At 34.2% G+C, this 23211-nt stretch overlaps 1 protein-coding gene across 2 annotated transcripts in view; it reads right to left on the bottom strand.

The window, feature by feature from the left end:
• Nucleotides 1–684: 684 nt before the first annotated feature.
• Nucleotides 685–23211, bottom strand: part of STPG2 (sperm tail PG-rich repeat containing 2) — a 519252-nt gene continuing 496725 nt past the window's right edge. For both annotated transcript variants that reach the window (XM_070614235.1, XM_070614236.1), the window contains 2 exons: nt 5977–6125; nt 685–1152 (listed from right to left, as the gene is read on the bottom strand). In XM_070614235.1, the coding sequence (XP_070470336.1) occupies nt 1152; nt 5977–6125 (150 nt within the window). In that variant the 3' untranslated portion in view covers nt 685–1151. The remainder of the gene's footprint in view (nt 1153–5976; nt 6126–23211) is intronic.

Here is a 23211-nt window from a genome sequence, read left to right as displayed (position 1 = left end):
TGTTATTTTATCAATGCATCTGGTGATTGTGAAGCAGCATCTTCTATGTTTGAAAAGGACTAATCTAGCACACCAATTCCTTTATTTTATAGCCGTAGAACAAAGAACTAGATGATTAAGTAACTTAGGGTTACATAGCTAGGACATGAGCTCAAGATTTCCTGCAACCATCAGTTCCGCGCTGTTTTCTCAATTCAATTCAATTCATCCAATCCAAATTCATTGACCATTTACTCTGAGTTTTATTGTTCCAATCTTGAATGACTAATTTTAGGTACATTCGTGGAGATATTTTAGATGAAGTTTTCTTAAACCAGAACACACTGAAAGATTTCAGGGTTACTTGAATCCTTTGAAATTATGCTAAGTTTTATTTGCATATCATTTTTCACCAATGAAGTTTCCAAAGCTTTTATCAAAATTTGAAAGAAGTTTATGCTACCTCCCAAAATTAAGAACCGTTGATCCAAATCCTTATCTCTGACTGATGTGTTCTTCAAGATTATGTTAAACCTAGTGCATTAAACTCAAAAGTCTTAGGATTTAATATTTAAGCTTATCTACCTTCCCCAAATATGTAGGCCATTGGAGAGAATTATATGTGTTGCCATAATTTAAACACTTTTTCCTTGCTCTCTCTTTTGAGAGCACATAAAATTCACACGAAGTAAAACATACTGAATATTCCTTTTACAATTTTTATTCTCCACATTTATAATTTCAGAGAACTGAAGAGTAAGAAAATAAGTCAAGTGGATGATACATACACATAATAAAGTCATTTACTTCATTTCAGTATGCCTAGTTTTTGGAAAGTAATTGCATTCTCTAGTTAGAGAATGAGATTCTAAAGTGAAAAAGAAAGGCTTTCATCAAATATCTTTATTCAGAGTTATATTTTATATGGAAACACTAGTAACATATGTTTAGAAAGAATGCAATGAATATATATACTGCTTTTGCAATAGGAAAATTTTTGAGGAAAAAATACAGAAATGTTTGGCAAGAATAGATTTTTCTATCTCTCTAGGTTAGAAGAGCAATTCTGGTCCTTTGAGTAGCTGATAGAAGACATCATCAAAACGGAATTACTTCTTATGAGAGCACTGTCAGCTGACCTTTATATTAATAGATAGTACATTTGGAATATATCTGTGGGGAAAGCAAAGTTGTTTCTATTAAGTGGTGTCTCTATTGTACTTCTCAACCTAAGCCAAAATATTCTTTCATATTGCTCCTCTAATTATGTTACTTCAAATAAAAAAGATACAAAAATTTCACAAAATATCCTTTTTTTCTAACCAAACTAGGTGTCATTGATATCAAGTAGTTCATATTATGTCAGAACTTTGGTATTTGGATTATTCTAAGGACTCTGCTGGTAACCAAAGCTGGTTAAAAGTGTATATCAAAACATATATTATACCTGCAACTGTTTGGATGTTACATCATCATAATAGTGAATTTAATAAGATTAAGTAATTGATAGAATAGAAAAAAAATAGCAACCAAATAAGCTGTTAAAACTTTCAAAATATTATTTAATATAGTGATTTATCCATTGATGAATACTCTGGGAATAAAGCTCTTTTATAATAAAATTAGTTATAAAATGTACTCGTAACACATAAAAGGCTGTACCAGATTTCATCTTAGGAGAGATATCAAGTTTTTCACTAAGTCATGTATGTGAGACTACACTTGACAACAATATTTTATGTTCATTCCCATTATTACCAGGAACAGTTGAACAAAATGTGGCTTGCTTGACTTAAGGTAAACCTGTGAAGTCCAGAGAATTTGTTCTGGTGACGTCACCCTTGCTATTTGACATTCAGATGGTGATTCCTTCCCCATTTTCAATCATCCAACACTCTTCTGTTATCCTGCTTGCTCCTCCTTCACCCACACACGAGTGGAGCTGACAGCAGCCATTTGAACATGTTAACTCACTCATTTTGCCTTAGAGTTAGTATAGTAGCTCAGCCAAGCATTAAACTTCTCTCAATTTAATTGCGAAATAAAATAGTTTTTTCTGAAAGTTAATTAAAAGAGGGAGCCTCCAAATGACACTATACTTACTGAAATACAAAATAATTCTGAATGCAAATCTGATTTGTTTTCTGAGGTTCTCTGGTGGTAATAAGAGGAGAATGTATAAACAGAAAAGATGGAGTCAGTCTTTTTGTTTGTCTGTAAGAGTAATGTTGAACATGGAGCTAATCTGGCTTTATCTTCTGAAGGTTTATTTTACAGAGGGAGTGGGATGTGAGCGGGCACACATGGGATATGAAAACATTTTTGAATGACTTATTTTTGTATGATATCGTGTAAAAACGATTAAATAATTAAATATATAACTTTAAAATGTTTAGTTTATAATGTGACAATAATAATCTTCAAAGAAGTAAACCTGGAAGTTTAAAAAATAAATAAACATATTTCCTTAAAGAGAATATATAGTTTTAGTAGAATGATGAGTAAATAGTTACATGTCAGGATATATCATGTCTAGAAGGTATTCTTTTTAGTTATAAACGTTCATCAAAGATACGGGATTTCAAGAATTTCTTGTGAGGTAGACATGAAAGAGCTTGCTAAACTATAGTAAAGGAAGAATTTCAGATATGGCAGAGTAACTTGTTTTAGACCAAGTCTCAGAAAAATTAGGAGAATTTATTTCTATTAAAAACTGTTTAAGAGAATGGAGAGCTACACAGACAACCAGGCCTAGTAAGGACCAGGAACCTGGTGAGAAGGATGAGGAGCAGCAACATTGAGGTGAGCCGTACATTCCCTTGGAGGGCTCTTAGTTCTTAAGCAAGGCCAAAAGGCAGAAAAGACAACCACAAAAATGAATGGAAATCTAAGATTTCTGAGATTTCTAAGATTTCTGCTGAGATTTTGCCCTTCTCAAGGCCTATAGAAACAAAGCTTATAGTTCAAGTCCAATACAGCAGGACTTGAAGGGAAAAAATCCTGAAGAAAAGAGAACACTGATGAAATTCTGGTATTGTGTCATCTTTTACCCTTAAGACATCTGCTAAATTTTATTTGATGTAGGGCCAAGAGGCTAAGAAGTAGAGTCAAAGGTAGCAGCTAAAGGTCTCGGCAGATGCACAGAGTGTTTGCAGTTTCACAGGGTGGAGGAAGAAAAAAGGAGAAGGAACTCTAGTGATCATCACTGTCTTCCTGCAATGATCCTAGAATCACAGAAAGGTTACACCCTAGGAACATGTGTGATGGGAATTAGAGCAGCTCTCACAAACATATGAAATCCAGTCTCTGAACAAGCGAAATCCCGCACTAGAAAAAGTTGGTTTTCCCCATATTTAAGGTGCCTGAGAGAAAGCAAAAGGATACCTTGTCTGGAGGAATATGCTATGAGACAAAGCATCAAATTACCTCTATAATTTTTCATAAGCTATGACTTATTAGGCATGCTAGGAGATAGAATCAAAAGACAGAAACAAAGAGGATAAATAGATAATATAAGCAGATCTAAGGGTGAATCAGAGTTGGAGTTATCTATTATGGCCTTCAAATTAATGAAGAGTAAAATGCTTAAACAAATTGTTGACAAGGTAGATAATCTCACCGTATAATTAGGATTCATAAACAATAATCAAATGGAAATTATAGAATTGAAATATAATAATTTACATTAAGAACTCAATAGACTTCTTTTCAGATTAGACATTTGAAGAAAGGAAAGAAAGGATTAGTGAACCAGAAGAGAGATTGTTAGAAAATATACAGATGGAAGTACAGAAAGAAAGAGGATTTACAACACAGAGAAGAACATCCAAGATACATGAGACACAGTAAAGGGATTTAATACCTGTAATTCAATTTTCAAAATAAGAAGAGAGAAAATATTATAAAAGCAATATTTTAAGAGATAATGGGTGAGAATTTTCCACAACTGATAAAAAGACACCAATTCACACAACCCAGAACGTCAGCAAACACCAAGGAGGATTGGGGTGGGTGGCAGGAAAACCTAGGAGCATTAGAGTAAAATTAATTTTTAAAAATGCATAAAGACAATTTGAAAAAGCAGCCAGACAAATAAAAGACACAGTACCTTCAAAGGAAAAACATTCCATCAGAAACCATGGAAGGCAGAAGATAATGCAATGACATCTCTAAAATGCTGAAAGAAAATTAGTGTGAACCTGGAATTCTTTATCCAGGAAAAATATTCCTCAAAAGTGAAGATGAAATAAAAATATTTCCAAAAAGAGTTCATTAGACAGAAATTAATGATCCCAAAGAGAAACACAGAAATGAAAGAAAGAGTGAAGAGCAAGGCAACAAATAAATATGTGGGTAAATCTACATGAATATAACTTAAGAAATGATCGTAATAAGCTCTGTGGGCTCAAAAAAGATATAGAATTGAAAATTATCACAATTATAGCATAAAAGGTAAGGCTGTAGTTTTAAATTCAGTAGAATAGTTTTTAAATCTTTACATTTTAAAGGAAGTGCTGTATTATTAATAATTAATTGTGATCATGAGCAGAGATAATGGGCTATTGCTCCTTGTCATAACAAAATATATAATAGAAGCAAAAGCACAATGTGTGAAATGGAACTGAAAATAAGACATTATTTTTTAACATAGCTTAATGATGTATCACTATTGCAAAATATGGATGCTCTAGACCAACACTTTCCAGAAGAAATATAATATGAGCCTATGACCACATTAAAAAAATAAAAATAAACAGATGAAAGTAACCATAACAGTGTATTTTATCCAACCCAATATATCTGAAATATTATCATTTCAACATGTAATAAATAAAAAATATTATAAATGAGATATTTTACACCTTTTATGTGAAACTAAATCTTTGAAATCTGGTGTGAATTTTAGATTTATGGCACACGCCAATTTGAAATAGCCACATTTCAAGTGCTCAACCATCACGTGTTGCTAGTGGCTACCGTGATGGACAGCAGAGGTCTAGACTGAAGAAAGAAGAGACTCTGATAGCATCTATATGAATTTTATCTATCGCTCCAATAAGTAGTCAAATGGTATATCAGATAATAAAATTTTCTTACTTTAATAAATAATTTTCCGTTTAGAATCCAGTTCCCTAGCAATTAATATAATCTCAGTAAATTTCTGAAATATAACGCCACTTGGTGGTATGGATACTGAAAAGAAAGGAATCTTTGTCTGGAATACAGTAACATCAAATAGTATAAAAGAAAATAAAAGTCAAATCACTGTCACAGCCATTATTATACACTCAGTGTTTAACTCAGTGTTCAATATCTACTAACTGTTTACAAAAGAATATCTCTTCTTAACGCAAACTTACTTGATTGTACAATTTGGTTAAAAAAGCCTAGGTTTCAATGAGATATAATCTCACAATAACTGACTAAAGCATGACATTATTTTTTATTTATTTACTTTTTTTGCTGAAGAAGATTCGCCCTGAGCTAACATTTGTGTGAATCTTCCTCCATCTTGCATGTGCATCACCGCCACAGTATGGCTGCCAATGAGTGGTGTAGGCCGCTCTGGGGAACCGACCCAGGGCTGCCGAAGTGCAGCACACCATACTTAACCAGTAGGCCACGGAGCTGGCCCCTATTTTTCAGATTTCTTTATATTAACAAAGATAGGTTAACTAAAAGAAAGCCTGTCTCCTTTACCTCATTAAGGTAACTCTTCTATCTTGGCATTTAAGACAAATGAAAAGCAGACTATAAAAATGAAAATGTAATGGCTATTCGTGACCAGATTAGCACTTATTTCTGGAAGCATGGAGTTTGTGCTCTCCTATAATCTGTTAATTACTCCTTGGGACCATAAACATAACCAATCTCTAGAATACGGACGCAAATGTATTGCTTTGAAGGCAGAAAAAAAATTATCTGACCCAGAGATTCTGTATGACAGTTAATTTATGGATTGTAAAAATGGAGCAACCATATGATTCTGTGACTTACCATTTAGAAGATTCTACTTTGCTTCGTCGGTGTTTTGGTTTGGCTTTTTGTTGTATAGTTGAAGTGTTTTCTGTCTTAAGAAGGACAGAATTTGGTAGAGTGACATTAAATGTTCTCTTCAAAACAGAATGTCTTAAAAACGGACTGAGCTGTGGAAATTCAAACCAAGCAATAGTATATTTTAATTATGTCATTCATAAACTTTGAAAAATTATCTTACATAAATCATTACTAAACTCATTAAAGTTTATAACTTACCACTTACCAACACCCTTCATTAATATCTTAAACACTTAGATCCCTAGGGTTAATATCTATAAAAGTACTTTAAAGTGTAAAAAAGTTGCTAGACATGAGGTTAACTAAAGTATGTTTAATAGTTTTGGCAAAAAAAATACATACTTGAGAGAGACCAAAATCTTTTGTGAAAACTTAAACCATTTTTAAGAAGAAATATATAGCTTTTTGCATATATTAATATCAAATAATCTTTATTCTCAAAAGAAATTTTGTTTCCAATGAAGGTAGATATTGATTTCCCAGTGTGCCTTCTCTCAACATTTATCCTTTCAACAAATATTTATTAAATGCATATCATCTGCCCCAAACTATCTTTAGTACTGTGAATATGCAGTAGCAAGACAAAGTCCATTTACATTTACCATTCACATACCAAAGAAAACATTAAGAAAGACAAAAATTGGAAACAACTCTAAAAACTAAAAGAAAACTCCAGTGTCTGATTTTTTAACAGCTGTGAGAAATGTCTACTAAACTTATTGCAAAAAGATGACTGAAAAACAAAATTAGAGGAATTTTCATGCAAACAGTGTTTACTGAGTGCCTCCTGTGTGATAGCAGTCCTAACCTAGCCCTATCAATTCTTACCTTTTTCTTTCATGCCCTTTCCCCAAGAACACTGTACAATAAGATATATGAAGTTGGGAATTGAGATGAGCATTTCCAACGGCAAATTGTTGACAATACTGCATTCTTTGATTTTTAGTTTTTCATTGTCTGCATGTGATAGAATGAGAGTTCCAGGTGTTGAGTCAGCTTCATGTAGAAAGATAAACATTAGATCTCAGTGCAGATCTGGTCTTGGATGCTTCCAAGGGCTGTGGCCTTTAGAAGATTATCTCCTCTTTCTGAACTTCTGTTTCTTCATTTTTTAAGTGGAGTCAATGCTATCTACCTTATATAGACTTTCTGGGTATTATTAATTGAATTAAAGGATGTAAAGCAGTCTTTGTGCTTGAGAAGCAATACAGCTTAGTGGTTAAAAGCATGGACTTTCCATTGATTGGAATCCAGCCCTTGCTGTCTGCTTTCTGTGTGTCTTTAAGCAACTTACTTCACCTCTCTGTGCTTTGGTTTTCACATTTGGAAAAAGAAGACTATAAAATAATACTTATTTTGTAGTATCATTTTGAGGATTAAATGAGTTAATATGTTTAAAGCATATCAAGCCTGGCATATCAAAACCATTATGTAAGTATCAAATATTATTATCATCTTGTATAGTGTCCCCCAAAAAGTAAATATTATTATCAAGTTACCTAAAAATAAATTTTTATTCTGATAGAGAGGTGTGAAGCAGGGCAGGTGGAATTAACCCTCAGTCTAGGGGTCTGCAAACTGCCGAGAGTTCATTGGGATATATTACTCCAGGAGGATAAAATTAAAAGGAAGATTAGTTCCATATCAGAAGACAGAGAGCAGAGTCAGGGCAATTCACATGTCCCACTGTCATAAAATATCAATTTTTCATAGATGTCTTCTTTTAAAAGCATAAACAAACAACCATATTACACAATTTCAATGAATATATTTCAGTCTAAAGGAAAATAACATTAATTTGAATAACAGAATAAGGGAAAACTTCTAATATTTATTTACAACATGAACAAATATAAATTTCAGGAAAAATATAACATAATTAAAAGTAAATAAAACTCAATCATTCAAAAATCTAAAAAGATCATTTTAAATAACTATTGAATTAAAGAGAAATATAAATATAAATACAAGTATTTAGAAAATAATACAAAAGAACAACGAACCAACATTTGCAGAATTTCCCCCAAAGCTGCTGTCATAATCCAAAATGTTTCATGATTTTTAAAAAAACCCTAGGAAAATACCATTTATTCCTCCTTCTTTTCATTATTCATTCCACAAGTGTACATCGAGTGCGTACAACATACCTGGTGCTGTACTAGGGTCCAATGATACAACTGTCAACAAAGAATACTAACTCTACTACCAATAATCAGATAATCATAAAATAAATATAAAATCCAACCATGGTAAGACTGTCAAGAAGAGGTATACAGAGATAAACAGGAAGATTCGACCAAGTGAAGGCGGTCAGAGGTGATCCTCATTAAGGAAGTGGTGATGGAACTGAAACCTGAAGGAGGATAGACCTTAGCCACCAGTGGTGGGGAGCAGATGGGGAAGTACTCCAGTCTCAGACCAACATAAGCAAAGACCCTGGAGCATGTTCTAGTAACTGAAAGAAGACCAGCGGGCCTGGAGGGGCAGAGAGGAAGGGAGGCATCGTGAAGGCGATGCTGTGGAGGTAAATAGACCAAGTGAAGGATTCTAGTCTTGATGATAAAAGTAATGAGAGATCATTGGCATTTATTAAAAAATGAGTGAGACATGATTTTCTGATTTGCTTATTGGAAAGATAATTCATCGCCATATTTTGCATTACTGTTTTTATTACACATTGAATATCGTATGTATACTTACCTAGTTACTGAAATAATTGTGTATCACTAATTTTAATAGGAATTATTTATTTTTGTTTATTTTGTTAAATAAGAATTACTCAGCAAGAGCTTTTTCAGGTTAGTTACCTTCTGGAAGCAGAGAAGACTCTATAGTGTGAGACACAGAGGAGAAGACTGGGTCAAAGATGAAAATTTGCAGGTTATCTGTAGATATACACCAAGAGATTACAGCATGAGAGAAGAACCCAGGGACAAGACTTTAGGAACTCCCACGGCCACATATGGGGAAGGACCCTATAAAAGATAAGAAAGTGGAGTAGGTAGAGAGGTAGGAGGAGTATGAGGGTAGCATGTCAGGGAAGGCAACAATGGAAAGTGTACCAGGATTCTAGCACTGTTCAGGAGTCTAATAGTAAGTGGACTGGAAAACGTTCTTCATATGGAGAGAAAAGGAGTACATTAATTAGTTTAGTTGAGGTAAACTCAAGTGAATATAAGCCGGATTGGAGGCAACTGAAAAAGAGAAGTAAGGAAGGACAGCAGGAATCAGAAACTTTTTCAAGAAGTTAGCTTCAAAATAGAAAAGAGAAAGAGAAATAGCTAGAGGTAAATAAAGAGTCTGGAAAAATTGGTTTATATTTTATTTTTTACCTTTTTAACAGAAGAGATTTGAAACTGTTTAAGAGACAATGGCAATCATCCTGTAGTTGAGAATGAGATGAGATAACTGATAGTGAAATGTTCCAGAAAATACAGAAAGGATAAAATCCACAGTATAAGACATTTGAAGGTATTAGTGTTAGATAGAACAAAGGAGTGATCTTCTGTTGTAACAGTTAGAAAGGATAAATCCAGATATATATACATTTATGAATGAAATAAAATGTAATTGAAGGAATCTCCATCCGATGTCTTTTTGTTTGTTTTTTCTGTAACTGGCATCAAGTGTTCCTCCTATTCAAATTCCCATGATAACGACCAAGGAAATAGATGATTAGGGAAAATCTGTATTAATGTTGAAAAACAAGGATAGGACATTTATCTAATGAAATTTTCAAAGAAATGCTGCTAGATATAATAGTGATGAAATGGACTGAAGGGAGATTTCAAGGGCCGATTCAAGCTTCCTATTTCCCATCCTCAACCAACTGCCAAGAAAAAATATTGACTTCAGGAAGCTGAAACTTTGCCAATCTTAATCTGGAAATGAGGAAGTAGTGTAGTATTATTAGGAGTGAAATACTGAAGTCAACAGCACAGTTCTGAGCGGCCCCTCGTTTTAATCCTGACACAGCACATGGAACAAACTTAGAAATGAGCAAAGCCAACTTTGTTTCTCATAATAGAGCCAGACAAAGCTGAGACATTAGCACATCTGGATTTGGGCACAAGAGGAGTAAACGTAGAGTGGAGGTATCGTGCTTTACAGCAGAGGAAAGAAACGAAACTTCCTGTGTTTATTCACTGTATCAGCTCTCTCCACACCTTTCTCCAAAGGCTTCTGGGTCTGAAAGGGTCTGAAATTGAAGGTCCTCTGAGAAATATTTAGGAGGGTGGGAGATAGTAACAGATATTATAAAAAGAATATAAATCTATAATAGTTAAAATAATGTGGCTCAAGCCCAGAAACAGGTGGTAAATTCCGTGGAAAAACATAGGCATCTAGCATATGGTAAAATTGGCATTTCAAGTCAACTGGAAAAGGACATACTCAAAGGTCATCAGTACTAGAATAATCAGATTTTGCATGGGTTCATGCAAATTTAAATGTTTAATTTTTTTTTGATGGAACATTATAATATATAGAAGAAAACACAAGTGTATATCAGGTCTAGGATTTTATTTTTAGGAAATCATCTTGATTCTTGACAAACTGGTTACTGAGATGATATATATCTTATTGTTTTATATAATAAGAATACCAATAAAGTCTTTCAAGTTTTCTAGAAAGAACTTCTGATAATGTTTTATAAGTTATTCTCAATATAGGAAAAAATAGAATGCTGCCATAGTCATTTTATAAAGTTAGTTATATGATTCTAAAACATGGCTACTGTTCACTATCAAAAAATATGTGTACTATCCAACTTTAAGACTTCCTGTAAAGCTACAGTAATCAAGATAATGTGGTATTGATGAAAGAACAAATAAAGAGATAAATGAAACAGAATAAAGAGCCCAGAAAAAAATCTGCACGAATAAAGTCAACTGATCTTTGACAAATCAGCAAAGACAATACAATGGAGCAAGGACTGTCTTTTCAACAAATGGTGCTGGAACAAAAGGACATCCAAATGCACAAAAATTATCTAAACATGACCTTACACCCTTCACAAAAATTAAGTAAAATAAACTTAAATGTAAAATGCAAAACCAAAAAATGTCTAGAAGACAACATAGGAGAAAATCTAGATGACCTTGCATTTGGCAATGACTTTTTAGATAGAATACCAAAGGAATGACCCACAAAAGAAATAATTGATAAGCTGGCCTTAATTAAAATTAAAAACTTTTCTTCTGCCAAAGACACTGTCAAGAAAATGAGAAGATAAGCCATAGACTGGGAGAAAATATTTGTAAAATTCATATCTGATAAAGAATTGCTATCCAACACATACAAATAACTCTTCAAAGTGAACAATCTGATTTAAAAATGGGCAAAAGATCTGAAGAAACGTCTCAGCAGAGAAGATATACATGTAACAAATAAGGATGTGAAAAAATGCTCAACGTCATATGTCACTAGGGAATCGCAAATGAAAACAATGAGATACCACTACATACCTATTTGAATGGCCCAAAACCAAAACACTGACAACACCAAATGCTAGTGAGGTTGTGGAAAAACAGAAACTCATTCATTGCTGGTTAAAATGTAAAATGGTACAGCTACTTTGGAAAAGAGTTTAGTGGTTTCTTACAAAACTAAATTTATTCTTACCATAGAAGCCACAATCCCCCTCCTTGGTATTCACCCAAATAAGAAGAAACCTTACGTCTACAAAAAACCCTACACACAGATATTTATAGCAGCTTTGTTCATAACTGCCCAAACTTGGAAGCAACAAAGATATCCCTCAGTAGGTTAATGGACTAATAAACTGTGGTAAATCCAGACAATGTGGTATTACTCATTGCTAAAAAGAAATCAGCTATCAAGCTATGAAAAGCCATCAAGGAACCTTAAATGAACATTACTAAGTGAAAGAAGCCAAGCTTAAAAGACAACATACAGTATGATTCCAACTATATGACATTCTGGAAAAGCAAAACTATGGAGACAGTGAAAACGTGAGTGGTTACCAGGGTTTGTGGGAAGGGAGGGATGAATAGGTGGAACATAAAGGATTTTTAGGGCAGTGTAACTAATCTGTGTGATATTACAACAGTGGATACCTGTTATACTTTTGTCCAAACCAATAGAATGTACAACACCAAGAATGAACCCTAATGTTAACTATGAACTTTGAGTGATAATGACGTGTCAATGTGTGTTCACCAATTGTAATAAATGTAACACTGTGGTGAAGAATGTTGATCACGATGGAGGCTGGGGCGGGCAGGGAGTACATGGGAACTTTTGATACCGGTTCAGCACAAACTTGACACAAAGGAAACCATTTTTGTGGAAAGGGAGCCATATTGTGACTACGGATAACCTCTGAGTAATTAGCCCAGCTGGGCATACTCTGGCTTGCATGTAGGCTAGAAAATAATTAACTGAAACATAAAGAAAACTGCATGGATTATGACTTATGACCCCTGCTTAGCTTTATACCTCCCAGCTGTGATGCGATAACTGTGTTCTTTTGAGTTCCTTAGAAATGTAGCAACTCCCAGTCTGTGGTGCCAGATGAACAACAGTCTTGACCCTCTCCTCCAACGACCCCTGGAGAGATATTCTATACTGGCGTACATCATCAATGACAGCTGAAAGGTCTGGTGTGGCGTGTCCCAGTCTAGAGTGCCAGACGATGTGGCAGATCCCAGTATAAAGCACTAGATGGTCAACATTCTGGAGCCCCTCCTCTTTAGCCCACTAGCCCTATATAACTGCTTCAAGATTCTGTATTCTATTTAAGACGGTTCTCTAGAACATGAATACACCATCTTCTGATGATCTGGGTTTTTGCTTAATGAAAGTTCTTTCTCCACCACTGTCTTGCTTCTTGAGAGACTGGCTTTGTCTTGTGGCGAGCAGATCGTGCCCTTGGGGTGGCAACATTCTCTGTAATTTCCACTCAGTTTTGGTATAAACATAAAATTACTCTAAAAACAGTCTATTAAAAATTATGTGAGTGCCACCCAGTGGCATTGTGGTTAAATTCATTCATGCCACTTCAGTGACCCAGGGTTCGCTGGTTCAGATTCCAGGCATGGACAAAGACACTGCTCATCAAGTCATGCTGTGGCAGCATCCCACACAGCAAAACTAGAAGGACTTACAACTAGGATATACAACTATGTACAGGGGCTTTTGGGAGGAAAAAAACGATTGGCCCTGTTGCCAATCTTCCTCACCACAAAAAGTATACCTTAAAAAAAAAATACCCAGAGGAGAAGGGAGTAGACTTTGGAAATATTTAAAAAAAAAATTATGTGGATTGATTCTGAAATTCATCTGAAAGAATAGACAAGAAAAAGTAGATTGGTAAATTTTTTAAAAGAATAATAATGAGAATAACTTTGCCCTGTTATAAGTTAATTTAAATATCCATAATGATTAGAATAGAGACATACTGGTATGCTATTTGGCAGACAGGTTTTTGTGTGGAAACAACTTTTATCAAATTCAAATGTATCTGTGTCCTACATCTTCCATCCTAACCTCATATTTGCCAAATATGATTAATTCATCATCTTTGACTATTTTTAATGTAATTTAATCTCATATTCTTTAATATAAGTTAAATAAAAAATAGGGCATTCACGGTAAATTGTTCAAGAATGCATCTATATATTATCATCACTGAAAATACAAACTTTAAAGCTGAGGATGGTATGCATCATAAAATAAATGATTAAAAATCACTAATACTGCACGTAAATTGCAGAAAGACAATGATAAGTAAGTATATGAACAGACAGCTTACATTTGGAAAAGACTACAAAGCTGGAACCTAAATTAAACATTGTATTAAACTATAGGACATTTGAGAAATGAGGTGATGTTAACAAGAAGCTACAGAGAAAGAAAATTTAATGGCTCAAATAACCAAGATGAAGAGATAACAATGACCAAAGAACTAAACTTGAACAATCATTACACTGTTGGTGAAAAAATGAAGTGATATGGATGACAGCACATAATCATAAATTCTTAACTGTGCAAAAACATCTTCTAATTAACAACTTGCGTTTTCTTAAATCATATGCAAGTGGGAGAAGTAAAAAGACTACCATCCTTGCAATATAGAAACGAAAACAGTTATTTGTATTCCAAGCATTTTCCACCTGAAGTTAGAATGCATAAGAGATGGCTCTTAAGTGTATTTGACCTGCAATGAAACCCTGTTCAGATTGTAGCTACCAGAATATAAAAGTATCTGAAACTACTTGTCTGCAGCAAAGAGTTGCCTAATGTCCACTTAGACTTTATATTCTGTGTTTTATGGTTTGCAAAACTGATTTAAAATTAATCTGGACTAAAGAACAGTTTATATATGCCATTTCATTGAAATTATGATGCGTATTTGAAATTTGAATTACAATTGAGGTAAAATCAATACAATGTTAAAAGCTGCATGTTTTCTTTCTCAAACTCATAATGAAATAAAAGCTAAAATGACTATATTCTAATCTGCCATGTTTATAGATTTCATTGAAATTATAAATAATATGGTACATATTCATTATGTGAAATAAAACACACTGCCTAAGACATTTTAGTCTCAATGAGTCATTAGGGTATTTTTATTCGTATGTTTGGTGGGATAGCAACTACTATATTTCTCCTGGGGTGAGGAATGTCTTTTCAAGCCCCCGGGGAATATTAAAAAAACAAAATGCATTACATTGCTCTCTGGCAAAGAAGGATGAGAGGACAATGACCTGATAACCTTTGTATTGCTGATTAGAAGTATGCCTTTAGAAGAGAGAATAAACAAATATTGAAATTAAGTTTACCAAATAAGCTTCAAAAAGGTCCATGTCCTGATATACAAGAAAGACTGAGGAAGTGTTGTAGATTAAAGAAGATGAAAGGAATAGGGTGATTAAAGGCAATAAATGAGCCCGGATGTAGAGTATTATTACCGCAATTAGAAAAATTAGAATAAGGACTATGTTATAGATAATGTTATTGGAACAAAGTAAAATTTCCAGGATTTGGTCACTGTTTTGCTTTTACATAACAGAATATCTTCGTTGTCAGAAGGTGCATGTTGAAGTGTTTAAAGGTGAAAGATTGTGAGATCTGGTAGATCCACAATATATAATTCCACAATAATATACTCCACCATGATAACAATAATTTGTAAATATGTGTGTATATATATGTGTGAGAGTGAGTATGTAAGAAAGAGAGACAAAGAGAAAGATAAAAAGAGAGAGAAAGAGGACAAATGATACAATATGCTGACAATTGGTGTATCAAAGTTAAAACTTTTCAAAATGTTGAAACAAAATTTAAACTCAAAACATGCCCTCTCCTCTATGACGTCAAGCGTTCCACTGCCTATTAGCTAACATTCTGGTTACAGTTCCTCTTACCCTGGAAGTCGTCTGTCCTCTACTCACTCTCGCTCCATGTGCTGCAAGGACGCCTCTTTGAAACAATATCACCATTGATCTTAGTCTTAGACTTATTTTTCTCCTAGAGATTTGTAAAGTCTATGTTACTGTTGGGTACTGTTGGGTACTGCTGGTTGGGTCCCCCTAATCATCAAGTTTATTTGCATGATCTCCATCCAACACCCTTACAAGTACTGGAAAATAACATAAGTACTGTGTTATTTCTATTGTCTTTCTGTCAGTCTTGTAAAATAGTATGGTCCTTTGATATTTTCATCTTTCAAATAATTAGAGAATGATGGTGAAAGCTTCATTTACTAAATGTATGAGAGAGAGAGACAGTGAGACAAAGAGAGAAGGAGAGTGCAGCTAATAACACTTGTTAACAAGTGACCTATATAGTCATTTACACAGTGGTTATACGATACCATGGCATATCCCTCAAAATTAGGTAATAGGTCACTGAATTATGATTTAACTGTAGAGAATTAGCTATAGTATTTGTAGATAGAAGTCTTACTTTCTCCTCTTCTATCAACCCCCACCGCCACATCTACCCACATATCTGCATCTGTATATTTTATCTCTTTACATTCAGTAAGCCTATCCCCGGAAACCCCACTTAAGATTTCCACATTGCTCCCCAAGCCCAAGATTTCATAGCTTCTTTCTTTGCTTTATTGTTTTTCACTTATTACCAACTTGCATATTATATATTTTATTTTGTATCTTGCTTTATTTCTCATCTTAGCTTACTAGAAGTAGTTTTTGTCTGTTTTGTTCTATGGTACTTGCAACTATGCCCAACACAGAGACCTGAGAGGTTTTATGTTTGTTTGCTTGTTTTCTGAGGACTTTAGGTCTTCATTCATTTCTGGAAAATTCTTAGCTAAGACTATTTATGTATCTCTTCTCCATTTTCTTTATTTCCTTTATCTGTATCGGACACATGTTTAATCTTCTTAAATATTCTTGATATGCTCATTTAAGTAAATGTTTACTGAAGTACAACATACATAGAGAAAAATACACAAATAAGCATAATACAATGAATCCTCAAAAAGTGAACATTGCTGTGAAAATAGCACCGAGGTCAAGAAATAAAGCATTGCCAGTCCTCCAGAAGGCTCCCATGTGCCCCCACCCAGTGACAACTGAGAGCCTGCAAGAGTCACAAGCATCCTGACTTCTAATGCCATTATTAGATAAGTTTTGCCTGATTTTGAACTTTACATAAATAGAATCACATAGAGCATCTTTTTGTGTCTGGCTTCATTCATTCAACATTATACTTGTGATGTGGATCCATATGGCTGTGTATGACATTCATTTTCCATTCTCTTTTGTATTCCAGTTTATAAATATACCACAATGTATCTTATCCATTCTACTTCTGATGACCATTTATAGGCTGTTTCCAGATTTTAGCAATTATAAATAGTGCTGCTCGTCATCATTATACATGTCTTTTGGTGCACATATGTAGATATTTCTGTTGGTTATATAGCTAGCAGTGTAACTGTTGGGTCATAAACTATATGTACTTGAAGATTTATAGAATTTATCAAATAGTTTCCCAAAGATTATGACAGTTTCATTTTTCGCCACACCTTTTCTATCACTTGGTTATCTTGTCTTTTGCACTTTATCCATGCTAATGGGAATGAAGTAGTATAATACTGTAATTTGAATTTGGTTATCATTTATGATGAAATTGAGTAATTTTTCATATGTGTATGACCATTTGGATATCCTTTCTTTTTGAAAAAGATTAGCCCTGAGCTAACTACTGCCAATCCTCCTCTTTTTTCTGAGGAAGACTGGCCCTGAGCTAACATCCATGCCAATCTTCCTCTGCTGTATACATGGGACACCTACCACAGCATGGCGTTTTGCCAAGCAGTGCCGTGTCCGCACCCGGGATCCAGGCCGGCAAACCCACGGCTGCCAAGAAGCAGAACGTGCACACTTAACCGCTGCGCCACCGGGCCGGCCCTATCCTTTCTTTTTTTAATGTGCCTCTTCAAGTCTTTTGTCCATTTTAAATTGAGCTGTTTGCCTCTTTTTTCTGTATTTGTAGAAGTTCATTTCTAGACACATGTATCACAAATATCTTTACCATTCTCTGTGACTTGCCTTTTCATTCTTTTGGTGATGTCTGTCAATCAAGACAGTAATATTTTAATGTTAATGTCATCCAATTTATCATTTTTTTATTATCAGCAGTTTTTATGTCCCATTAAAGAAGTATTTAACTAGCTCAAGCTTATGAAGATATCCTCCCCTACCTTCTTTTCTAGAATCTTTACTGTTTTTACTTTGCATTCTTAGATCTACGGTACCTCTGAAATTGATCCTCCTTGTGAAGTAAGATAGCAGTCAAGATTCTTTTTCCCATATGGAAAGCCAGTTGAATGAGCACTGATTACTGATAAGACCAACTCTTCCCACTGTACTACACTGTCATGAAATATGAGCCCGTGAGATGTGCTCTTTTCTTTCATTTGTTTATTTTTATATCAATTCCACACTATTTTACCTACAGAAGCTTTATATAAATCTTGATATTTGGCAGTTAAATCCCTTAGTTATGTTCTTGTTTATAATTGCTTTGACTATCTATTTCCATATAAATTTTTATATAACTTTTAAAGTCACCCTGTCAATTTCCGCATACACAAACTGCTAAGATTTTTAATTGGGATTACATTGACTTTAAAGGTCAATTTGGAGAAAACTGACATAATTAAAATATTGAGACTTCCAATTTGTAAACATCATAGTCCTTCATTTATCTGAGTCATTCTTAATTTTTCTCAATAGTTTCTTGTAGTTATAAGTTTAGAGGCCTTGTCCATCTTTCATTCTATTTTTTTGTATGGTATCTTATGTTTTTTGATGTCACTGAAACATTATGTAAAAATTTTGTTTTCTAATCATCTGTTGCTGATATCCATAAGTATAATTTATTTTTGCTCATTGACTTTGATACATTCATTTATTTATTCATGTGACTTATCTGTAGATTCTCTTGGACTTTTAAAATGCATGTTATCAGCAAATGATTGCAATTTTATTTCCTCTTTGTAATATTTATGCTTTCAATTTCTTTTTTCCCTCATTATGGTATTGACTAAGACTTCCAGTACTAGGTTAAATACCAGTGGTTATAGATAGTGGATCACAACATACCATCCCCAAATACTCTGCTGTGGCATATTGATTATTTTTAGCTGAAGGCAGTTGAGAGATAGCAGGCACAGCATGGGCTCTCTGCTTTCCCCCTTTCTACGTAAAATCAGGGCATAAATTTCCCACAAGAAAGGTGCCCTTCCTGTACTAAGAAGAGAAGAACATTCTTATCACCAGTGACAGGGAGTTAACTCTGAAATGAATCTGTAAAAGCAAACCTTACTGAAATAATCCTTATCTTCCATTAGCTTTCCCCATATATCTCCTAGTCACGTTCCCACAATTTACAGCCCTTAGCCCAAACCTCTTTCTCCTTTGTCTTGTCACATCTTCACAATTTATCAGTCTTTGTTAAATGATATATAAGACCCCAGGTCTAACCACTTCTTTGGGGTTTTCACTTCTTTCAATGAAGCTCCCCATATCACACAAAAAATATTAATATCAAATAAAATTTGTATTCTTTTTCTCCTGTTAATGTCTTTTGTTAGTTTCATTCAAAGGGTCCCCAGCAAGAACATAAGATGGTAGAGAAAAAGTCTGTCCTCTCCCATACTAGCATCCATAGATCATTCCCAATCATAGATGGAAAGCTTCTAATAATTCATCATTAAGTATGGCTTTTAAAGACTATTCAAACTCTGATTATATAAGTTCACTTCTATGTTTTAATTTGTTAAAAACTTTTACAATAAATGGGTATGAATTTTATCAATTTTTTTCTGATCTATTGAGATGAATTTTTCAACTTTTTTCTATTTGCAAATGTGATAAATTTCAATTTTTCATATTTCTCTCTTGTTACTCTTGCTTTTATGAAATAGTCTCCATGTTTTCAAGAAGTGTTTAAAAATTTTCCATGTCTTTCTTTATCTCTTTGAACTGTATTCTGATTCCTCATATCTACCTATTATGCCTTTCATTCCTCAGTTGAGTCCAGAAATTACAATTTTGTTTTATAGCTTTAGGTTTGTGGAAAAGTTGCAAAGACAGTACAAAGAGTTCCTGTATACACCACATCTACTTTTGTCTATTTCTATTATGTTACATTAATATGGTATGTTTGTTACAGTTAATGAACCAATATTGATGCATTATTATTTATTACGTCCATATTTTATTCAGATTTCCTTAGTTTTCACCTAATATTCCTTTTTGTTTCAGGATCCCATGTAGGACAGCACATTACATTGAGTAGTCATATCTTTGTATGACTTCATAGTTCATTCCTCTTTATCGCTAAACATTATTCTATTGTATAGATGTATCACAGTTTGTTTTTCCATTCACCTATTGAATGATGTCTTGGTTTCTTCCAGTCTTTGGCAACTATGCATAATGCTGCTATGAACATTTGTGTGCAGGTTTTTCTGTGGACATGAGCTTCAAATCAGTTGGGTAAATACTTAGGAGCATGATTGCTGGATTGTATGGTAAGACTACATTTAGTTTTGTAAGAAACTGTCAAATTATATTCCAAAGTAGCTGTAACATTTTATATTCCCACCAGGAATAAATTCTCTTCCTGTCCCTGTTGCCCCACATCCTTACCAGCAATTTGTATTGTCAGTGGCTTGGATTTTAGTAATTTTAATAGGTGAGTAATAAAATCTTATCATGTTAATTTGCATTTCCCTAATGATAAATAATGTTGAGACTATTTTTATACACCTATTTGCCCAGTTGCTATGCCTGATATGTGCCACTACGTAACAGTGGTGATAAATAGTGGGTGAACTGAATTACTTCATAGAATATTTGCAAGGAATCTAAATGCATTATCGCTTAGGCGTCTATCAATAATTATAAAAGGTCACATTTCTGTTCACTCCAATACCTATAGCCCTTTTAACACATGTACCCTTTTAAAAAAAGTTGCTATTTTTTTCTGTGCCTCCGTCTTCTTCAGCTGGGATAAAGTTTCAGAACTGCATCAGGCAAAGCCCTTCCCCCTGGGGAGTAGACCTTTATCATGAAGGAGGCCCTTGGCTTGTTTCGCAATGGTTACTCTCCTTGCTGGGTTTAAAGGGGATCTTTCCAGGATCCTCACCAGAAGTACCTGGTGGTAAAGTAACTGGAGAGAAAGCCCATGAAAGTGTGGCGGCCCTTAAGCCTGCAGCCCCCAGGACTTTCTCACTCTCAGGCTCATCCATACTCAGCCTCCAGCAATTTGTCCAACTTACCGTCTAAGTTTTCCTGCCAGCTTATGGCTCTAGTGGCTTCTGCCCCAGGTAAGTTGATCTCAGTCACTGTACCTCCCTGGATGTGCCTGTCTCTTCAGATTTCAGAGTGCTGGTTGTCTCTGCAACTTCAGTTTTCAGATGGGTCTAAGAAAAGGCATTGATTTTCGCCTTGTCCAGCTTTTTGTTCTTGTAAAGACAGGAGGGACGATTTCCATGCTCTACATGTATTGGAGCTGAAATCTGAAGCTATGGGTATTTTTAAAATCTGTAAAATCTTTGTGTATGTGTGCTTCCCAGATTTTTCATTCTGGTCTATTAAATCATTTGTTTAATCATATTACTCATACGTGTTTTTTAGTCTTTTATTAGATAGTTTTATTGTGTATTGCTCTTGAGTTGTGCTAATTCTCCTATTATTTATGTATGTTTATTCTACCTCATAAAGGTGTGTGATATATTATTGTTAGCTCATTTTCAGGGGTTAGAGAAGAAAACTCTGTTCAAAAACAAAAATAATCCTTCAGAAATGTTTTGTGTTTGCTTTTATAAGATTGCAGGGTTTTAAAATAATTCTTTATATCCATTTATTATCCTACCAAAAGGTAATAGTGGACTTTCATGTATGATTTATGAGAGGCCTATGGTTTAGATTTCTCCTATTAAATACCCAGCCACAACCAACCTCCAGCCCAAGGTTGGAGAGCCCATAACTGGGGGTGAGACTTTTGAGAGTTTATACGGCCATTCTGAGCATGAAACTGATAGAAGTTGGGATTCATCTGCATCAATTTAGTTTTGAAATATCTAGATGTTTCCTAAACATCTCTCGATGCATTGCTTTATGGGATTTGTCTGTTGTTGCTGCTGCTACTGCTTGCTCTTTTGTGTATGTTGGAATGGTTACACTGTTTATACAATTTGAGGATTTCTCTCAGGGGATCCAAACCTTTCAAAACATGCTTTAGGACTATTTGGTATGCCGTTGTGTGGTTATGTCATATTTTAGCTCAACATTTACTTAATATATATAATTTATATTGTTTTCAGTGTTTCACTTTTAAGATAGATGATTAGACAGAGGATTAATGAGCCAGGAAGAACCAGATTTATAATTTTAAGAGGCCTGATTCATACTGCTGTCTTTTTCATCATATGCTTCTTGTCATTGTGTATCTAAAAATTTTTGCTAACTTGATTGATATATGTAGTGTCATCTAGTTCTTTTAATTATTTTGCTTTGATTACTAGTCCAGAGGAGTCTAAATTTTACCTTTGCCCAATTAGAGTTGTTTTTGGCTGAGCCTTAGAGTTAAATTGAGCTAAGACAGATCAACAGGAGAAAAGCATGCCAATATATTTAATACAAGTTTTATGTGACATAGAAGCCTTCATAAGGAGGGAAGATCCAAAGAAATGGCAAAACCTACAGGTTTTTATATTAGAGTGAACAAAGACAGGTAATTGAGGGAAAGTAGCTAAATTATGTGGGGAGGCTAATGGAAGATAACTATTTTAACAAGATCTGTTTATATAGAATTCTCTCAGTTTCAACTTCTCCTCCTTGATAATAAGAATGTTACTTTCCTTCTGGTATTTCATCTGCTTTTACAAAAAAGAAGGAAGGCTAGAGTGTTTTTCTTATATTTGCCATTTTTCAAGTTCTTTTAAGTCAAAATAGTCAATATGCCCAGAGTGGCATATTTTGGGGTGGCATGTTCTGAACTCCTTCACTTGTAATGGAAATAACTGTATATTTCTTTTAAGTCTCAGTGGAGAGGTTAAGAGCATGTGCTCTCAAGCTATCTTTCTAACTTTAGAACCAATCGCTGCCTCTTCATAGTTTGGCAAATGGGGGTAAGTGCTTGGTTTCCTTCTCCATCAACAGGAATGAGCAGTTCTTAGAAGAGAGCTGGGCACACAGTAAACGATCCATATCTGTCAGTCATCTGTCCTGTTTGCTAATAATATTTTTCTATTTCTTTCTGAAGAATTTAAATGTGTGTGTTTATTTTTCATACGAAAGTTTTTACTTTTTCGATGGATCAGTCTATCACATTTGTCTTTAGTGGGGTTCTTCCACCGCTTTTATGGTTATATTAGTCACACTTTCCTAGATTTTAACAAAACATCCAAAAAGTATCGAACAACATAGTAAAAATGTTAAAATAAAAAATAAGCAACTTTAAATAAGTAACAATGAACAAAAAAGGAAACCAGTGATCTTTTTCCATGTCCTTTCAGAAGACTAGATCATAGATTATTTGATGCCATAAATCATGCATTCAACTGTGAAATGGGACTACCTATAAATTGAGAAATAGTTATAGAGTTTGTTAAAGATATTTGCAATAGACTTTTTAGCACCCATGCTAGTATAGTCAAAACCC

The sequence above is a fragment of the Equus przewalskii genome, chromosome 3 (assembly GCF_037783145.1).
Source record: "Equus przewalskii isolate Varuska chromosome 3, EquPr2, whole genome shotgun sequence".
NCBI lineage: Eukaryota > Metazoa > Chordata > Mammalia > Perissodactyla > Equidae > Equus > Equus przewalskii.
Note: the sequence above shows the minus strand (reverse complement) of the source record. Positions and strands in the feature narration are given on the sequence as shown.